Below are 21357 nucleotides of genomic sequence, written 5' to 3' on the forward strand. Positions count from 1 at the left end.
GAGCATTTCCATGGTCACAGAATGTTCTATGGGATATCACTGCTTAAGGAGGCAGGAATAAGGAAAAAGAAGAGACAAGAGAAGCATCCAGTGTTTTTGAGCCTAGGCAATTAATGGAATTCATAAGCAAAAGTGGGAGCAAGTTTAGGAGCAAAGGAGAGTTTAGGAATTTATGACTTCAAAGAGCTCTTAGGACCTTCACAAAGAAAGAAAAAAAAAAACAGTGAAGCTGGAAGCGGAGGTGACTCTGAACACGGGCTAGAACTAGACATAAAGCTCTGGAAGCCAAGCCCCACAGCGAGACCGCCAGAGCTGCAGGCACTAGAGGAGGAGGCCAGGCAGAATCACGGACAGTTCTTAGACATACGTGCTGAGAAGGAAAAAAGAACAGATGTCATCAAGGAGGTGGAAATGGGACTGGAATAATTCTGTCCCCAGAGGTTATAGGAAGAGAGAAAATGGAAAAGGTTAAAAATGCTGTTTGCTTCAGAAAGGATACCGGAACCCTGGATTTGCTGAATTGAGGCCCCCACTTCTCTAAGTACATGTGGCTCAACAGTTGCAACAAAGGGACAAGAGGTAGAGGCAAGAACCACAGAGTCTTCCAGAAGTCTGGCCCTGCATTCCTAACACCTCTGACGTATCTGTGTCCAAACGGGCTGTCCACCCGGGCCCCATGCCTGGCTTTCACTTCACTAGAGCTACTCAAGCTCCTCTTCCAGTCTCACACTCAGATTTCAAATTCAAATTCCCATATGCCCAACTGTAGATGAACTCATCCCTGGCCATGGGCCCAGGTTTCCAACTGCCTCTTGATCATTTCCATCTGGGTGTAAACAGTCACCTCAAACTCAAAACACTGAATCTGAACTCATTATCTCACCCCCTACACCTGCACTCCTCCTGCTGTTGCATCTCACGACCCAAACAGTAACTCTGAGCTTCCTTCTGGACGCTCCCTCAACCCTCCTTTCCACATGCAAATCCACCACCCGGCCCTGACAATTTTACCTGCTTAATGTGTTTTTAAAAGCAGGCTGCTGCTCTGTATTTCTGGATCACTGCATTCAACTGAGAAAAGCATCCTACCAAGCCCCCTGCCTCCAATCTCTTCCCCAACATAGCTCCCCCCGGTGTGTTCTACTTACAATACATTCCTGGACCATATCACTCCCCTCTTTAAAATCTTTCAGTAGCTTCCCATTGCTGTTATAAAAGCGACAGACTTGAGCCTACAATGACATCGATTCCTTAATTCTACCTCTAATCTCATCTTCTTCCACCTCCTGTTCCAGAAATGTCCAAAAACACAGTTGTTTCATAACTATTTGCTCAAGCTAGACCCAACATTTAACATCTCTATATGTTAACCTTCTCACGCTACCTATCCCCCGATCATCCTGAGCCTGGCTCTTGTTCACCTATTAACAGTCAGCTGGGAAACCCCCTAACTTTCTCTTTACCCCTAGTTTGCAAGAACTCCCCCCAGGGGCTCCCATAAATACCCTGTGAATAATACTGGATTTGTCTCTTAAACTAACTTCTTTGAGAACAAGGAATTTATTCTATTCCACTTCCTTTTCACTGCCCAGCACAGTGCTTGGGACACTGAAAAAGTTTCTAAAAGAAGTAAATTTCTAAAAGTTTCTAAAAGAAGTAAATGAATGAAAAGTAAATAAGTAAAAACACCAGGTGTAAGATCCCAAAAGATCCTCTTCTATTTCTGCCTTCATTTCAGACTAAAACAAATGCCTACAGCCAATGGCAAATATTTCCTCAACTAATTTTCAGATTCAAGTAATTTAAACGATGTACGGGCAGCCCATATATGTCAAAAGATCCAGCAAGCTATGGGATTTGTGATCTGTGTACCAGATCCTAAAATTGTCCCAAGAGGCCAAAGACTCTGCATCAGAGTGAATCTGTCTAGGAAATCCTTTTACAGGTTTAGTTACAGGACAATTCCTCATGACAGGAACTTTACCTAGAACCCGGCAGAAGTCCAAGCCGCAGATACAGTTTGCCGGCACTGCATACTTATTTAAGAGATGAAATAAGGTTATGAATACCTCCAAAAAATTTTTTTTTAGAATGTGAGTTCTCCAAGGGGAGAGGCAGAGTTTTAACACCTTCACAAAGCCTAACAGTAGGCCTAGCACATAAATGTCTATAGGATAGATACATGTGAAAGTCAGCATAGTTCTACCAAATGTTCAGGATGAACATCGGGCCGACCAATCATCCTAAAACTTAGAAATGGATCACAAGAGAAGCACTTTTTTCTTCACCTCTTCTTTTCAAAACATCCCATGCCTTTTCTCTCCATAATTACATTCAAGTCAACAATTATTAATCCCTAACATGTGTCAGGTTATAATTTAATGAGGGCAGAGGTTTACAAGAGAGCTTCAGAATAAAATTGCAAATTGAAATATGTACCATATGTAGCTTTTAATGGATTTCAATGAAATCAAAACATAAAGAAGCATCTACGACAAGGGGCTACTGAGAGATTATGACCTTGGTCTCCTCACCTGGACCAGAAAAGTGTGAAACTTATAAAGGGCACTTGTCCAAGACTCAGGAGACACTTGGCTTACAACATCCCTGAGCTCAGTGCAAATGTTGACACTCAGTCAACACAACCTAGCTCCACGCCTAGTCCCGAACCCAGGCTTCTAAACTGGTCCCCAAATCCTGTCTTTCTGTGCCTGGTATGGAACCACAATGTTTTTTGTCCACGGATCTTTCTGGAAGCAGAGCTTAGAGTCATTACAGTTCAGTTCAGTGGTATCAGAGTGCTGACAACACAGCTACCAGTCCTTTGAATAATAATGCTAATAACAATGTGCTATTGGACAGAAATGTGTCAAATGAACCAACTTGGATACCCCCGAGTTACACTTATTATCCAACAGAATATGCTAGTATTGTAAGTGTAGAGAAAACTGAATTTTCTGTGGTAGTCTTATGTGTTTATATTACTGCTGAAGAAAAATAATTTTTAAATGTTAATTAAAATGAAAGAAATGGAAAGTGCCCAATCCTCCTAAAAATGTATCCTTGCTACACACTGAGATCATCTGTGAGGAAAATAAGAACATATGCCAAGAACAACTTTAATTGCACATTTAATTTTTAAAATTACGCTGTGGCTTAGTTAGAATTAATTCTCTTTTGAGACGTTGCTCTCCTCTTCAACGTTCCTTTGGCTGCCTGACGACTAGAAGAGTCTTCTTCCGCAGCCCATACCAAGAAAGTTTTCCTCTGTTTGACAATTAATCCAGGTATTGGTTTAACTTTAAAACTACAGCATCCTTTTGGGTTCTTCTTTTTCTTTTAGCTCTAGTTTTAGAAAAATTACTTTCATATGGGGTGGACTCAGTTTCCTGATAAAGACCTTAACTTAAAATGTGTTGTTTTTAGAGTATACACTTTCCTATATTAAAAATACCTGACTTCCTAACTAAATGTCATGTAGACAATCTTAATAATTATTTTAAGCTATTGGCAATTTCTACCAAAATATTGGCCTTTACGCCACAGTCTGTCCTCTGCCCCTACCACATACTCTATTCTTGGACACATGATCAAGTGGGACCAGGAAACTTAATTAAGACAGACTTGTTCTTGTGCTTGTGGAAAGAATAAACACAAACAAAAAGGCCCAGGACTGGTAACACACACCCAAAGGAAGGAAGCCACCCCCGGGAGGCCGCACCCCCACTGGGGTGCCCACCTACAGCAGGACCTCTCCCTGGAGCCTCAGGTGACACTGGGTAAATGCTGCAGCCCAGGAAAGAAGCAGTGCCCTCCGTCCTAGGCTACGACTTAGCTTTCTTCCAACCACAGGCAGCCAGTCTCAGGCAATACCTAATGTTAAGCTCCCTTGACAAGGCACCTGTTTTCCCTGTTAACAGAATGAGAATGGTTTCTGATTCTGTAACTCGCAGATGCAGCTGAATTCTGGAAGGCAGCTGTTTAACTGGCAATACTGTGATGACCTCCTAGCAATGGCAGCAATGACTGCTACCCACCTGCTAAAAGGAGACACAGAACTGATTTATGAAATGAAACTTCCAAACTCAAAATCATTGGTCATATGGAACAGGAGCAAAGTACTTCAAAAATGATCTCCCACCACATTAAGATTCTAAAATGTGCTTTAAATTAAGATAGAGAGACTCTCTCTGCCATTGTGGGTGTGCTGAGAGTTCCTCAATTATTCAAGTCTGACATCAAGCCTGCACTTCTGAAGGAGCGGGCAGACTTCCTGAGAACTGTGCCAGGCAATAACGGCAGTTTATGTCTCTAAGAATCATGGGGACCCTCAACAGGAACACCGGTAAGGTCCTCAGAATGGAACAATGACATCCCTTCCTCCTTTCCACCTGTTCGTTCTTGAACACACGCTTATTTAGTACCTCCTTTGGACCACGCACTCTTGTAGGTACTGGAGAGATAGCCAAGAACAAAAGAGAGAAAACGCCTGCCTTCATGGAACTTACTTCCAATGGAGGAGAAAGACAATGAACAAAATAAGTAAGTATAAAGATACTTATTCGGTCAGGGCAATACAGATTTTTCTTTAGGGAGGAGGGAGCAGTGGGATGCAAGCCATAACAGCAGTGTCAAACCCATTCACAACAGTGGAAAACACAGCCTCATTAGAAAGAGAAATTAATGGACTATGAATCAGAAAGAGAAGTATGTTTCCCATCCTCTGTTCCATTTCCAAAGTAAAATGATCACAAAAGTGTGGGGGAGCAGAATGCTTTCAAGACAACTGAAGGGCTGGATCGCTCACTTTTCTCTCTCTGTCTCTCCTTCTCTGTCTCTTTCTCTTACCTTGGTCTCCTCTAACTGCCTTTGCAGATTTTTAGGGTCCACAGCGATGGGTTCAGATAAGTGTTTGCTCGCTGTGACCTCACAGGCCTGGAGCCCAGAAAGGAGTCCACATGAAGCTTCTTCGTAGTGTTGATATTTATCCACCAGGTCTTTAAGGTTATTCCCAAGGACATTGCACTAAAAAACAATAAAAATGAAAACTCAGAAGAAATGAAGGGTGGGGGATTAAAATCCTACTGTATATGTGTTAAAAACCATAGGACCTATGAGTTAGGCAATTTGGAAAACACCAGAGGTCAACCAAAGTTAGGGAAAAATGACAGGACTAAGATATTTTTCTTCATGTGAAGAAGCATCTTCAAAAGGTAACCATAAAAATGAAGAGAGAGTCCTAGATTTATACCAGTGCAAAAACATGTTTACAGGGGCTGGGTCTCATCGCCGAATGGAGAATTCAGGTATCAATCACCAAGGGAACTAACCTACAAGACACATTCCAAGTTTTATATACCACATGGATAGCTATGTATTTGACAGGAAAGTTTTCAAAGTACTTTATAAATCACTTCTATGTCACCCAAGACTGAAGTTGCACAAGCAGGGCAAATAATCTAGAGCAGAATGGAGCAAAGGCCAATAACCAATGATGCTCCTCAAACCATTTGTGCGACTTGTTCAGCTTATACTGTGAGGAGGGAAATTTCTTCTTCGTTTTGTGGGTTTTTTTTTTTTTTTTTAACAAAAGCCTTCTGCTTGTGCACAAGGAGAAGCTAAAACACTCTGTTAGCCGGGAAGCATTACAATAACGCACTGATCAACCACACCTGCGAAACAAGTGTGACGGGAAAATGATCTGACGTGAAAGTTTGGTCCCAAACGCCATCTGGTGGTCAGATCAGATATTGGCGTTTTAGAGTTAAGGCCATCTGGAAGCCACTCGCAAAAAAAACTAAATCGGTATCTTGAGGCTTCTAACCTTCAAACACATTTGCTGAGGTAAAGCAGATGAGTAAGAAAGAGGGAATGAGGATGAAACCATCTCATGTCCTCTGCTTCAGTTCTTTGATTTCTCGCTTCTAATTCCAAAACCAAAGTGGAGAGGACAGAGTGAAACTATAGTCACAGGCTAATCTCCCCTTAAAAATAAAATTACCTTCGAGTAGAGAGACCTGAACCGATCGGTGGCATGATCCAGTTTGCCCTGGACCTCTCTGTGGGTTGCCGAAGTATCGATGCTTTCCTGGGCAGCCTTGCCGCTGCCGCTTCTCCTGCTGCAAGATTTGGCCGCTTCTAGCACTCTGTTTCCAGAAATTGTGATGTACCTCAAGTCCCCTTTGTGAGAAATGACATCCTCTGAGAAACTCTTCTGCCGCTTCAGCTTGGTCAGCAAGCCGCCGAGGTCGTCTGCACCTGCCTCCAGGTTTTCCAGCTCCTGCTCTGACTGCTGCAGCCAGTGCTCGAACTCGCTGTAGTCGGCGTCGAACTTCTCCAGTTCCTCCTGCAGAGAGTGAGTCAACTTCATCTTCTTCTCCGACTCGGCCAGCGCGGCTTCATAGTGTGCTTTCAGTTCCTTCATGTTCTTCTGCAGTTTCTCTTTCTCCTCGGGAGACAGATGGTGGCCCTGTGTATCGAGCAAGGCTTGTGCAGCCTGCGTGGCCACGAGGATGGCCTGGTGCTGAGAGGCAATCTTCTCGTGCCGGGCCTGCGTGAGAGCACATCAGCTGGGAGGTCAGAACTGTGACAGGGTTACACAGAGGAGGCTGCTGGGGTCCCCCCAGCCCCAGTCACCTCAGGATGGACAGACATAAATGAGCCACAGGCCGGTGACTGGATTCTCATTAACCTCATCAAGGTGCACAGTATTTCCCTCATGTGAGCGCATTTCAGAAGAGCAGACTTGACCATTCTAATTTCATTTTTATGGAAATTTTCTAATCTTCTCTAAAACAGCCCTTAGATAGTCACAGAAGACGTACTGATTTTGAGAAGTTTGGAAAAAATGTGATGAATTTCTCTTCCAATTGAAAGACAAGCACCTATAGTCTGATCTCATTCTATTCACTGCTTCCTGACAACCATCCCAAAGGGACTGCTCCTGTCTTAAGCTAATTACTAAGCAAAGAAATACAGCATTTTTATTAAGAAATGATCCTGAGAAGACACTTAAGACGGAAAAAGAGAATTTGTTAATTTGAAGGCTATAAAAACACTAGGACAACAACTTAGCAAGAACAATATACCTTTGGAGAAGCCCAGAGAGAGTTAGAGGAACATATACAATCAAAGGGAATACTGGAGCTACTGGGCTTCACTGGGCCTCAGCTTCCTACATGAGGAAAAGGGAGACAATGAGCCCTACACATCCTAGGTTTGCTGACACGAGTACATGAGATCATGTGTGCAGACTACTTCCTGGCAAGCCCAGCACATGCCAGGGATTAAAATCCACTCTGAAAGCAGAGAACTGGTGTGCAGAGCTACTGCGTCCTCAGCCTTCAGGGCAGCTGGGCGGATGTCAGGTAGCTGGAGTCTCTTTCTCTCCAGCCACAGCAGCTGCTTCCATTCACCCCAAAATCCATACAACTATGGCAAAAATAAGAATCCTTTTAGGTAATTTTCAAAACTTCTCATAATGGTTTACAGGGAGCCAAGGTAATGATAACATTACCTCAGAGCTCTCTGACTATTTGGTCCACCCCCCAATCCCACTCCAGGAACTCCAGTCTCTCAAACTACTATCTCCACCCCCACCTCGTGAGGCACATTAGGGGCTTTCTTCCCCAGGTCTTCTCATCTGGTAACAGCTCTTCCCTCAGGTATCTCTCGCACACTTCCTCTCTAAGTCTTCACACAAATCTCATCGTCTCAGGGAGACCTGCTCAGAGATGATCCTATTTAATGCTGATAAGTGGTCCCCGACCCCATGCTCACCCACCCATACCAACTCATTTCTTTTAGCATAAGATCATCACCTTCTAACATCCCATATTGTATAAAATTTAGTTATTAATAAATAACTATCATCCTCACTATCCTCACAGGCAAGCACCATGGGAGGGAATTTACTTTGCTCACTGGGGAATCCCAAGCACCTAGAACAGGTGGCTTAGAACAAAGGGCTGATAAGAATAACTATGCTATGAAATAAACAGGACTGAGAAGCACTGCTGTAGGAAAACTGTTCACTTTTAAGTCTGATCCCCATCAGTCAGCTGAGAACAGACTCATTAATATTTGTATTCTGTCTATAACAATGCCTGCCACATCATGGACACGTGATATTTTTGTCCAAAGAACTTTTCTCCCACAGACTGTCTTTGACATTTGAGCTATAACCATAGACTGTCCTCCAGTGGGTTCTCTGCACATGGGAAGTTAGACAGACATATGGAATACCCTATAAATGATCTGATCCATCCCCTTCCTTTTATAAATGAGGAAATCTGGGCTGAGGGAAGAAACCATGAGGCCTAGGACATGTGGCACAACTAGAAAGTGCTGGAAACAGAAGCCCTGGCCAGGCCCTTGGGCTATCTCTGAACTCCATCAGGACATTAGGAATCCCTAAAGCACTTTCAGAGACCCATATCCTTAGAAGCAAAAAGATGAGAAGACAAACATCATGCTGAGGCTAAAAACAAGAGCTTTCCTGCGAGGTCTCTCTATGTTTGAATCCACCCACTGGTATTTTCACTCATTGGGTCAAGTTACTAACCTTTCCTGACTTCTTTGTAACTGACGCATTCCTAAAGGAATTCATTAAATTTTTCATTTTAAGAGATAATTACAATAAGGTTCTGGAATAGCCCCCTGGAAACTACGAATACAATAAATACTTCCACACTCTTCTTCTGGTTTGACTTATATTTTCTGGACTATAAAAGCCTTCTATTCCAGGACTCCAAAGACAAAGACATGGAGGAAAACTCCCAAAACTGCAAAGGGGCCTCCAGTCCAGTCATCTGATTTTGTGACAACAAAAGCCACATGCTGAGATAAAATGATCAGTTATGGGACACTCTGAAAAAGGTTTTCAAAAGTTGCCTCTGCTCCGGCACTAGATGTGTACACTTGGACAAGCGACTTCACTTCTGTACGTTTCAGTTTCCCCATCTGTGAAATGAGAATGCAGCCTCTGGCCTCCGAGGGAGCGGGGGGCCAGGGGGACTCAGGGTGTTCAGATAGGGAGAGCTGAGAAAGGAGCCTGCAGGGTCCACCATAACTGTTATCTATTTGCTATTAATACCAGCTATCATTATTTCTATTAATTCCTCACAAATTTGCTTCAATTAGATGAATGCCACATCTCATGACTTAGTTCTCATTGTTTCTTGCTTAGTGTTCTTACAGCAACTTATATCTGACACAATGATGCACCTAGAAGGTGGGACTTTACTGTCAGTGATCATTAAGGTTTCAAGAGAGAACTCAGGTGCCCCATTTCCACAGACCTGAGAGACAGAATTTGACAATATCACTCTGTTTAAAACAACAAACCTTAACTTTCTGGTACTGCTGGTTTAGATTCTCCTCAGTGGTTCCAACTTGTCCATCAACATCAGTTTCCAACAGGTTACCATTAACTTCATCCTCCGCTCCCATCACCGACGTGCCATCGCCTTCTTGAAAATGAGTTCCGTTCTGTTCGATGACCTGTGTCTGTTTGACCCTTGCTCTGTCAGAGTCTTTGTCCACACTGGACAGCCAGTCCAGAAGGTTTTCTATTTTGGTTTTGCTCTCTTCCAGTTGCTTCGCAGCTGCCACCTGGAGAGAGGAAGTGCACAGGAGGTATTCTATATGCTGGCTGAGGCACTAGTTTTAAGACATTCCAAAAGTAAATATTTAAAATCATTTAAAATTAGAGTGGGGATACTAAAAATGGACACACACTGAAAACTGAACACAGTGAAATTAAACCTTAAAGTCACAGGTAGTTACTGGGCATTCTGAAATTTTAACTACAATTGATGTCCTTAAAAACACATCCTGAAATTTTAACTATAATTGAGTCTCATGCATTTCCCAAGTAGAAAGCCTGACAATCCCACTTAAAATTTTTTTTAAAGAAGTTAAAACGAGTTTTTCAAACTTTCTGTAATATTTGGCCAATTATATGACTGGAAACCCATCATTCTTGTCTCTGGTACTAATCATTGCTTACTGGCACCTGATACCACTTAAAACTTCAAGTAGCTGTTACATTAATCATCTTCAACAAAGCAACAGTGTACCACATATTGGAATGACGACCTTTTCAGTTTCTTCTTTGATTACTGTTGTCACAACTTTATCCAGCTCCTTTTTGGATTGGTCTGCCTTTAGATTAAGCTGTTCACACTTAAACTTGGCTTCATTGAGTTTTTGCTCAATCAAAGCTTTATCTTCTCGTGATAGCTTTTCACCGTTCTCTTTTAAGAATTTCTCCGTATTTTTCACTATTTCTGCCAAAGCCTGTGCACTTCCTCGCATATCTTTCTGTAATTCCTTATAACACAAAAGAAAAAAAAACTCTTATTAAATTATTATCTATTTAATTCTTCGAGAGCTGCAATTCTAAAACAGGGAGAGAGCAGAGAAGAATCGAATACTTATTTATAGGTTGAAAATGCATAGTCAATCTGAGTTGGTTTACTTAAATCACAATATTTAATTTAATGTGAAATCTCAAACAGCATTAAAGAAATTTATACATAAAAATTTATGTTTCAGAACATGAACTTAAGGAGCATGTAGGTGGCTCAATTGGTTAAGTGGCTGACTCTTGGTTTCAGCTTGGGTCACGATCTCAGGGTCCCAGGATCAAGCCCGGCATCAAACTCAGCAGGGAGTCTGCTTGAGGATTTCTCTCCCTCTCCCTCTGCCCCTCCTCCTGCTCTCTCTGTCTAAAATAAATAAATAAATCTTTAAAAAAAAAGAAAATAATGAATTTAATAATATAATCTATACAAATTTGCACACACCAGATATTATCATACTATATGAACACATTTATAGGAGCTTTTAAAGACATGACACTACTATTTATTCAGTTTCTAAACATTTATTTTTTAATATATATCTATTACTCAGGATAAAAACAAATTCTCCCAGTGAACTAAGATAACTTCTTCTGAACACCAAGGCTCTCTAACTTGCAATGTTTGCTTCTTTGCCACAGTTGCTAGGAAGCTCAAGATTAAGATCTCTCCTCAGCAGTTATAGCTTCCCTGCATCTAGATTTCTCTATGGAATTTTTCTCTTCTTTTCCTCCTTTATTTTGTGTTTTCATTCTCCAAATTATACTGTGTTTGAACTTTCACAATATTTTTCCGTATTTTTAATTTAAGCCTTATCAAATCATTCTAAGTATTTGAATGCAAAGAGATACTACTTATTGAGCCACTACTATGTGCCATTAACTGTGCTAGTCACTTAATTAACACACGGCATTTGCTTAACTCCTACAATCAGTGAGGTATGGCCAACGAAGAAACTAAGGCTTGAAGAGGTTCTTTATAAAGCTAACAGTGTGGAGTATCTTGGATGTGAACCAAGAGCTGTCTAGTTATCACGAGAATGTTCTTTCTCCTGACACCAAATCAGGCTATCTTTACCTCTTTTTATTGTTTGTTCATTTGATGAAGAGGGACAAATTGTGGAGAAAGATGAAAGAAATAGGAAGTTAAGAAAGAGAAAGAACCCAGACAAATGGCTATTGTACAACTGAGTGAGCTGGCCCTAAGGGGAGACAAGTTTTAACTCCTCACACAAGGTACTTCCATTAGCAACCTCCTTTATGGCCCCTTCCCTCAATATCTCACCAACACCAGTCAAGAAAATTATTGGTTTTCTTGAAGCTGGAAATGTAACTCTTAGTATCAAGTTGAAAGCTCACCTTGGCTCAGAATAGCTGACATGATTTGCTAATAATACTAATCAAACTTAGTACAGAAAGCTGCTGATGCAACACCAAATTTTACCTCCTGCTTGGACTGATACTTCTTTAACTCAGTTGTGCCATCTCCAATCACGAAGGCTTCCTGGTGACCAATGAGGCGGTTTTCAGTCTGGGTAAGGAGATCGCATATTCCTTGGAGTTTCTCTTTGTACTCCTGCTGACGTTCTGCCACAATCTAAACAGGGCAAAATCAAAGCACCTTAGATGTGTGGTGATAAACTCACTATTGTGATTCCTCCTTATGAGAACACATTTTGCAAGTTTTGCACATTTTACGAGTTCTAACTGCAAAATCAGAACATATCTTGCAAGTTTTTCTGTGTATGCTGTAAACATGATAGCAGTGGGGTACGTATGGAGCAAGGTGACACAGAAAGTAAGAGCATGTCCCGTATACAAAGAAGGAGCTCATGTTCGGATGAAACTGCTCAGGAGAATACTGGCCATGCATATGGGTAAGAGATGGAGCTTCTGACCCACAGGAAGGAACATTCCATGTTCTTAAGCTCTTGAAACCTGCGACACACACAATTAATTCTGCAAAAGGATATCAAAACAGAAGTTAGTTGTGGTTTGTCTGTTAACGTATCTGCTGTGTGTACTTAGGTTATCATGCAAAAGACAACGCCTAGGGGTTTTAAGAAATAATAAAAGGAGCACTGCATGCAATGTTTTTACTTAATCACTATGCCCAACCCTCTGCTCATTATTGCTATTAGATGTAGCACTCTAATATAATTCACTCTATTAAGAGATTAATTTGGTAAATCAGTACTAATACTTGGACCTTTCCTTTTCCTACTATTTATACACTAGTTATGCATCTTATAGCCACTGATCATGTTTCCTAGAAGCCTAACACATGCCAGGCAAGTAAAATACCATGTGTTTTACAGTCATTCTTTTATTAGTGCTCATAATACTACCAGGTAAGCACCGTTACTATTTCACATTTACCACTGAGAAAACCATGATTGAGCGATGTGCCCTAGGTCACACATGACTGAGGGTAGCTGGGAGGTGAGCTCAGCCAGTCTGACTCCAGAGCCCATGCTCCGTGCTGCTGTGCCCTCCTACTTCCCAGTGGGAAAAGATACCTTACCCTTCTTCGTCCATATGTTCATCACGTTATCGAAATTTCTGAGTGCATCCGTATTTCCTACTCCCCCGCAAAAAATCAAGACTCCCACTTGAAAACAGTGGTTTCAGGGAGTCATAAAAATTAAAATAAACTATAGCTTTCTTGTGGAAAACAATATTTTTATATATTCCAGCATCTCTCCATTATACCCTGTCCACTAACTGCCTTTCCGGATCCCGTGGTATCCACATAACAGGTTTCACACAAAAGAACTAAAAACAAAGAATTCCAGCTCCACAAAGAAAGGCAAACCTTCTGATCATCAAGATCTTGTTCTAGCTGTAACTGAGCCTCTAGGTGCTCTACCCGGGCATTTACTGATTCCTGCACATCAAGAAAACACTTCTGAGTGGTATTTAGGAGCCTCAGGAGTTGTTTGCTTTGGCTGGGAGACAGGTCTTGCGCACACTCAGAAATGAAGAACTGCACATCAAGGGCAGTGGCCTCCAGCTGCACTTTGGTATGTCCAAGGTCTTTTAACACGTTCTGTGAACAAAACAGTGCAAGTTATAAAATGGGAAGTAAGCCATAATATAAAACTTGCATTGACAATATTTAAAAATATGTTTCTTCTATCAGGGACTCAAGGTTTTACTGACATGTTTTCATGATTCGGTTACTCAAAAATCTATTCAGCACCTAGTAGTGGATGGTAATGATGAAATTATTTAAATACTATGGTACTTAATATTATATGGGAAGACAGTTTCTCTAAGAATTTTTTTTTAAATTTCTCTAACTTATTTTTTAGAGAGTGTGTGCAGGAGGAGGGACAGACGGAGAAGGAGAGCATCTCAAGCAGACTCCCTGCTGAGTGCAGGGCCCAAAGAGGGGCTCGATCTCACAACCCTGAGATCATGACCTGAGCCAAAATCAAGAGTTGGATTCTTGACCAACTGAGCCACCCAGGTGCCCCTCCTCTAAGAATATTTTAATCTTTTTATATTTTAATATTTTAATACTTTAATCTTGCCTCCATATCACATTTAAAATATAACTCTAACAAAAGATAAAAACCCAAACTTACATACATTTGGCATGTTAAAGGGGAAAATAAACATTAAAATATTACTTGTTAATATTTACAATATCATGTAATTGTGGTTTCACATAAATGAGCCAATGCAGAATCTGAAACATAAATTCAATGAACTACAATTTCAGTTTTCTGACTCAGGCCAGGAGCCTAAACATCATTCATGAGGCATGCTATTCAAGTTAAGAACTATGATGTACTTTTAAGACTAATTTAACAATTACATATTTATGTGACTAATACACACATGAATATAAATCTTAAGATGTCAGTGGTGGTAAGAGACTGATAAGGCAGTTGGGAAAGCAACAGAATGATAACCATAAGTTGTGATTATTTTATGGTTGTGTTAGTTATGAACAAACATCTCTTAGAGACAAGGAAGGAAATAATCCTTTCAGATTTAGCAGTCATGATTGTTCTTATAAACAATTGTTATATTAAACCTGGAGGTTTTTAAATGTACTTTATCTCATTTATTTTGATACTTGCCTTGAGAAATTCCAAACTTCTCTTCACATGTTCAACGTCTTGTACATTCACAATCTCAATATCCTTCACAGACTTGCTCTTCTCGGATATCCAATGTGAGAAAGACTCCAGTTTCTGCAGAAATTCTTCATGGGAAACTGCTAGTTTAGACTAGAAAATAAAATCATGTGTTCATTTCAATTAACAAATTTCAAATTCCTACAAAAACTGTTTCAAGGCCCTAAACTGAAACAAAAGACTTCATCTCATGACTAAATTTTCAAATAATCAAATTTTCTTCAAAACTCAAATTCTGACTTGGCATGAAATGCTTCGATGCCTACCATTTCGGAGTCAATCGCAAGCATGACATGTTTCATTCTTTCTGAAGACACACTGCTGAGGGAAGAGAAAGCAGCCTGCAAATTTTGGTGGCTAGTCCTCAATTCCTCCAGCTGTCCACTGGGGAAGTCACTGGGAAGAGACTCTAAAAACTCTTCTGCCAACTTCATGTCTTTTCTTAAAAGAACAGCAATTGGAGCCAATCCCAATTCAAATGTCTGCGAAAAACAGATACCCCAGAACCATTCAGTGAAAACACCAATCACAATCCATTCTAAATGTAAGAGTAAAGCCCAATGCTCATTTTTCCAAATTAACACCAGCTGACAACCATTTCTAACAGGCAGTGGACAGTTCTTACCTCTAACTGTTTAAGTTCGTTCCTCAAAGCTTCCAGATTATTATCCAGAGACTTCTGGCTGTCTAAAGAGGGCTTCATATCTTGAAGTAAAGCCAAATACTCATGCATTTTTGATGTGTGCTGTGAACACTGCTGTAATTCAGTGGAAAACTAAACACAAATTTGGACATTTTAATTCAATAGCCTTTACATTGTTTTTTAAAGCAAATAAAATATATGGGGTTATTCCCAAATGTGTCATGCAGCTACTGCCATATAAAAATGTAAAATCAACTTACTTGTTCCATTGAGCTATCTCCAGAGGTCATTCCTTTTGACCCTGAAATACTTTCCAAATGGTCTGGGGTATCACTGCATAGCTCCCCCAGCTTCTCATCACTTGGCAATGCTGATGTACACACAGTCGAACTTTCTAGTCTAATATTTTTTATATTTTGTGAACTAAGGGAACAGTGGTTTCCTTCTTTGCTTTTAAGATCAAGAATGTGTGACTTTTCATCCACCATCTCAGGAATAGTGGGTGATTTTTGATTCAAGTCACTGACCTGTTCTACTTTCTCTGAGTACATGTCAGCCAGCAGCTTGTAGAAAATATTTTCAAGTTGCAATGGAGCAACTTTAGAGGTTACACCTCTTTTCTCTAGCTCATACTCCATCTGGGTTAATTCTTTTATCAATTCAAATGCTCCAGTAATTTTCTGCCTATACTGATTTTGCTTAAGTATATCAAGGAGAAGCTCAGACTTCAGATTTGCAATACAGAACGGATCATCGCTGCTCTCTGCTTTCAGTTCTGGTGAGTTATTCATGGGGGAAACCCCAGAACAGTCACCGACTTCAAAGTCACTGGGCACACCAGATGCTTCATTTGCCAACTGTGATGTGCTAACTCTTTTAATTAAGTTTTGAAGTAAAGTTTTGGTGTCTGCACAGACTGAAGATTCTTCAACCTCTTGAGGATTCACAGGACCTTCTTCCAGTATACTTTTTAAGATATCCTTTACATCCTCAACAAATACCTGAGATAACTCAGGAAACTGAACCTCCTTTTCTTGGAGTCCTAGAGACAAGGCTTGTTCCTTTTGCTGCTGTTGCTCAATTATTTCCACCTTATTGTTAATTTCTGAGAATGAGCAGGCTGTGCTTAAAGGGCTCCTGGAGTTACCATTTCTTATTCCATTTGTGCAGAGTTCTGGTGGCACAACATTGTTATTTTCCCCCCGGTCTTCCACATTGCTAAGAGGTAAGATTGACAGTGTGCTTTCCTTCCTTTCTGGTGTGAACTGAGCAATTCCTGTTACCCCTTCTGAGGCACTTTCTTTAGTACAAGGACCACTCTGTCGGGCCATCTCATTTAGGCGTGAGATTTCCTGGGTAAGAGCTGGCTTCTCTTTTGCATCATTTACTCCGAACTGCACGTGCCCCTTCACAGCAGGGGAAGCTATTAGAACACAGCTTGGGATACCTTCACTGGGTTTCGAGACATCTTTTGCTTTTACATCTTTTGCACAATGTTTTAAATAAGTGAACAGGTCTGAGTCTTTCTCAGGCCCATCAGTGAATGAGTCTCTCTCAGTACTTGTATCCCCTTCGGACAACAGAATGTCTGAAGTCATGTCAGCACTGATTACTTTGGAAACTGAGGCGTCAAATATTTCTTCAAGATTCTCAAACTGAACAGGACTTTTGCATACCACTGTCTGTAGGTTCTCTGGTTCATCTCTAAGAGTTACAGTTACTTTTTTCAGGCCTCCTTTCTGATTATGTTCTTCACTGTCTGTGATTTGTGGAAATGGACACTGATCATTACCTAAATCAAGACTCCCCATTGTACTTTCATTAGACAAAAGTCCAAGATACCTGTTACCTTCTTGTAGACCTTCTCCTCGCACCTCTCCTTTACCTGAGCACACTTTATGAACTGATGTTTCATCTTCTATTAGTATACTGCTTTGGTTGCCTTTCTTTGCAATCAGACCTCTTTCATTTCCTTGATGTTCCTTGGCAGTTACAGAGGCTATGGATGACAAATGGCTTTCCTCAGCAGGCTTTCCTATTAAATTGGGCTCAGAACAAATGATAGTAGCATCAAAAGAGGAGCAGACTGGAAGGGTCACATTCTCAGAATATGGATCTCCACCTTTCACAGAGTCAGTACATTCTGGCCCTTCGATCAACTTAATCTTCAGGTTCATTAGATCGTTATCTACTTCAGAAGTTGAACAGGTATCAGTATTATGTAAAATAGCTACTGAGCCAAAGATGTCTTCTGATTCAGCGTCTTTAGTGATCGGCAACATTATATCCTTAAGGGCCAGTTCATGATTCAACAGATTTTCTGGGCTTTTTCCAACAACCTCAGTTGTATATTCTTGAAGGTTACTTCTTTCCATAACCAAGCTCCTTTTACTAGTTGATTCTAGCTGTAAAGCATTTACACATTGCTGGTTTTCTAAAGAACTGCAGTTGTGCATTCTATCCAGGAGAATTCTTTCATTAACACTCTGACTGTCCTGAGTGTTTTCCTTTTCACCTACTGCAGCGGCATGCAACTGGCTATCTGTATCTGCAGGCTTATCCTGGCACCAGGGCTCCTCACTGTCACCTTCTACTCCTTCTTCATCATCGCCATCATCATCGTCATCGTCATCATCACTGTCACATACATAACCCCCATAACTTTCTCCACTTTGCATAGAATCTAACTGCTCAGTCTCAGATGTAAATTCTTGTCCAGTTATATGTTCTTCTGTTCTCCCTCTCCAACACCCAGTGTCATCAAATTTTAACGAAGCACTAAAGCTCTCTTTTCTTTCTCCAATTTCATAATCAGTCAATGAGTCAGACTCATCACCTTCAAGGCTGTTCGAGTTTTCCCTTTCTGATACGGTTTCCAGCAATGGTCCGTTGCCCTCGTGTGAGCCAACTGAACCTGAATGGATTTTCTCACCAAGATGGAATCCAGCATTCTCGGTAGCCATGAGAACACCCTGGGGAGACTCTGGGCTTCCCTTCACACTTAGGCTGTCAACCAGTGCCCCCTGGGCTATCACAGAACTTCCATTCTCTCTGGAAACATCATAAAACCCATCCCCAGAGGAAGCAGCCCCATCAGTTTCCTCTTGCAGTGTGGCATAGTCCTCAGGCTGTAAACAATCACGATCGTCCCCTTCCAGAAGCAGAGAATCATGGTCGTCATCTTCAAACAAGGGAGTATCATAAAAATCATCTTCACTGTCAGTATCTGTTTCTGTCACACTTGGCTGATCATCCAGGAGTGATGTTTCATAGTCGCCAGCACCGATGGTTCCTTCAAGCAGCAGTGGACTGAAAACAGGAGATGTGCCCTGCGGGGTCATGGCACAGGCGTCCTCTTCCATTTTGGACCCAGATGGCTTGTCTTCAGGTTTCTGTGGAGAGGCAGCACACAATTTCTCCTCTTCGCCATAAGTTTCTGAAATACATTTATCATCGCGAGACTGGACCTGAGGAGGACTGTCACCTATATTTACAGGTTTCTGCTGACAGCGTTCTCCCTGTAAACTGATATTGATCGCTGCAATTCCCAGAAACTGCTCTTGAAAAGTCTCTCCCATTCGTTGACCTGACGGCTTGGTTTGGTCACTGAGGGGCCATGTGGAGTCTTCACATTTATTTCCATTGCTCTCTGGGGTAGGTACGTCATTAAGGCTTTCCTGGTCTTTCCTCAATTTATCATGACTTAGCAAGGCACTCAGCCTGGGAGAATAGTCAAAGATTGTCAAATCCCTGCTTATATTATCTTCATTCTCTTTTTCATTCAAGTCACAGATCCTACTAGTTTTTGATTTCATAATAGGATTTGTTATCGAATCACTTGCAAAGTTTTGAATATTTTTAGAATGACTACATTCACCGACATGTTCACTTGTTCCAACTTGACCTTGATTTTCACTGTTTTTAATTATGTCTTCAGAGTCTTGTCTAAGCATGCCAACTGCTACAAGTCCAGGCTGTGTTGAATGGGACGCAGAATTGGAAACACACAAACTGGATGAAGTCTTGACTATATGATCAGTTGCTATTCTATTTGCCAGGTTTTCTGACTCACAGAATTCACTACTGGTATTTTCCATTTCATTAAACTCTTCATCTATGGCATGCTTTCTATCTTCAGGGATTTCTTTATGCTTAGGTTCTCTACAATGACATGGACCAAAACTACTCGGCGAAGCTATACTGTCATTCTTTTCTTCACTTGGAGCATTATTCAGAAAAACACCTGGGAGTCTTAAGGTATCAAGACATTCTTTGATGGGTGTGCCCTCAAATTCTGTACTACAGCCTTCCAGCAGCATCCCAACAGCCTCATTCAAGTCTCCATCATACAGCAAGAGCCTCTGCCCTGTGTTTGCATCCATATAGCTATTTATCATCAAATAAGACAGAAATAATTTTTTAGTTTGTTCTGAGCTCTGAGTTGCCACCAGCTCTTCTCCATCAAAAACATCCTCTTCTTGCCTGTAATCATGGACTGTGGATGGTTGGAATTTACAGAAAGAGAGCCATCTTCTGGCATTTTTACAAGCTTCTAAACCTCCCAAATCTGGCATTTTGTCAGGCAGCATTATATTTTTCAAAATCGATGCTGTGTTATTATCTATAATTCCCAGCTGCTTAGCAACATCCAAACCAATGACTTGAGAAGTTTCTGGAATATAAAGAGCAGCTATTTTCTGCCTGCCATTCAGGATTTTGTATGCCAACTCATTTGTAATCAATTCTTGCTGCAAGGAAGACGATGTAGGAAATATTTCACCAGAGTGAGGCCAAATGAGTCCAACATAGCCTCGCTGAGCCTCTAGGACCAAAAGAGCACTGCTTGAAGTAATTAGATCACACTGGACCGCTTCGTCCACCGTCAAACGTTTAGGAGGGTCTGAGTGGATGATTCCACCTGTTTGAACCTGGTATGTGAGAATACTGTTAGCCATGTCTCTGTCAATCACCCCTTCTGCCACAGCTTCTTCAACGGTCATTCTCTGACCAGAGCTGCAACTGATGAGACCCCCGGAAAGAAGCTGTGCACCTAATAACCTAAACATTGTTTCACGGTCTATGAGACCTTCATGAGCTGCCCTTAAAATGCTTATGTTTCTTCCACATTTTAATGTTATTCTGCCTCCTTCTTGCGGTCTCACAGGTAGAAGCCGCAACCCAGTGTTTTCCTGTAAAATACTTCTTTGTATAATATCTGCTAAAGACACCTTCTCAGCGGTGCAGGGGTCAATAAGATCTTTACATGTGTTTTGCCTTTCCAGGACTTTAGAAAATAGTGCTGAGGAAACCAGGTTCTGTTGAAAAGCCTTCTGCAGGGTCAACTGTTCTCCTGTGGCTGGAGTGACTAGAAAACCTGTGGAAAGCAGTATCTCGAGAACTCTCATGGCCATGGATTCTGATATCATGCCTTGGGCCAAAGCTTCCAGCACTGGAATTGTGGGAGATGACACAGTAGAAATGATCTCCTTCACTTGATTTAGTTCTTTGAGTTGGCACAAAACTTGTTCATCAATAAGGCCCTGACTTGCAGCATCTTGGAGGTCAAAACATTTTCTTAATTCTGGTGAAATGAGACCGGAAATCATTAGCTGTGTCTCAAGCAACCTGATTCCTGTGTCATAGTCAAGAAGGCCTCTTAAAACGGCCTGAAAGACGGAAAGGACTTCTCCAGTTGTCTGATCAATGGTGCCTGCAATCACTTTATCCAGCTGAAAAGAGAACAGAAAATTCTCAGGTCAGTCGGTGACCCAAGGGTGGGCAGAATTTCATGAAACTTAGTTTGCATTCCTTTAAGAAATAAATACGCTTCAACATAAAAATCCTCTACTTACCAAGGCGCAGCAATGCTGTGAATGTTAGGCAGCTCAAATGCACAAGTGATCTATGTCAGTGATCTATTCAACAGCACAGGATGTGATAAAAGCTTTGAAAACAACATGCATCTGTGAATTGAAAACTTAATATTGTGTACATTAACAAGGTTAGTGAGGACACAACAGAGTAAATGATGATAGTGAGAAAACAGAACACATACCTAAGAAGGCAAATCATGCTCTCTGCAATTGTGTGAGATTAGTTGACTGACATGAAAGAGAGTACCAAACCCCATGCTATTGATGTTTACAGCATACAGACTTCTTTGCAGACAGTAAAAAACTAATGAACCAGAAAAACTGTTACAT

General features: G+C 41.2%; 1 protein-coding gene across 3 annotated transcripts in view; it reads right to left on the reverse strand.

The window, feature by feature from the left end:
• The window catches only part of DST (dystonin), a gene marked incomplete at its 5' end in the record, with an annotated part of 401175 nt that overhangs the window by 114348 nt on the left and 265470 nt on the right, over positions 1-21357 (reverse strand). For 2 of the 3 annotated variants that reach the window (XM_080806481.1, XM_080806482.1), the window contains 5 exons: positions 4849-5025; positions 6002-6550; positions 9346-9612; positions 10099-10332; positions 11808-11960. In XM_080806481.1, the coding sequence (XP_080662607.1) occupies positions 4849-5025; positions 6002-6550; positions 9346-9612; positions 10099-10332; positions 11808-11960 (1380 nt within the window). Of the gene's footprint in view, positions 1-4848; positions 5026-6001; positions 6551-9345; positions 9613-10098; positions 10333-11807; positions 11961-13178; positions 13413-14454; positions 14605-14777; positions 14994-15136; positions 15287-15414; positions 20884-21357 lie in introns of all 3 variants that reach the window. The other variant, XM_080806480.1, reaches the window with a different exon arrangement.

The sequence above is a fragment of the Martes martes genome (assembly GCF_963455335.1).
Source record: "Martes martes genome assembly, chromosome: 6".
NCBI lineage: Eukaryota > Metazoa > Chordata > Mammalia > Carnivora > Mustelidae > Martes > Martes martes.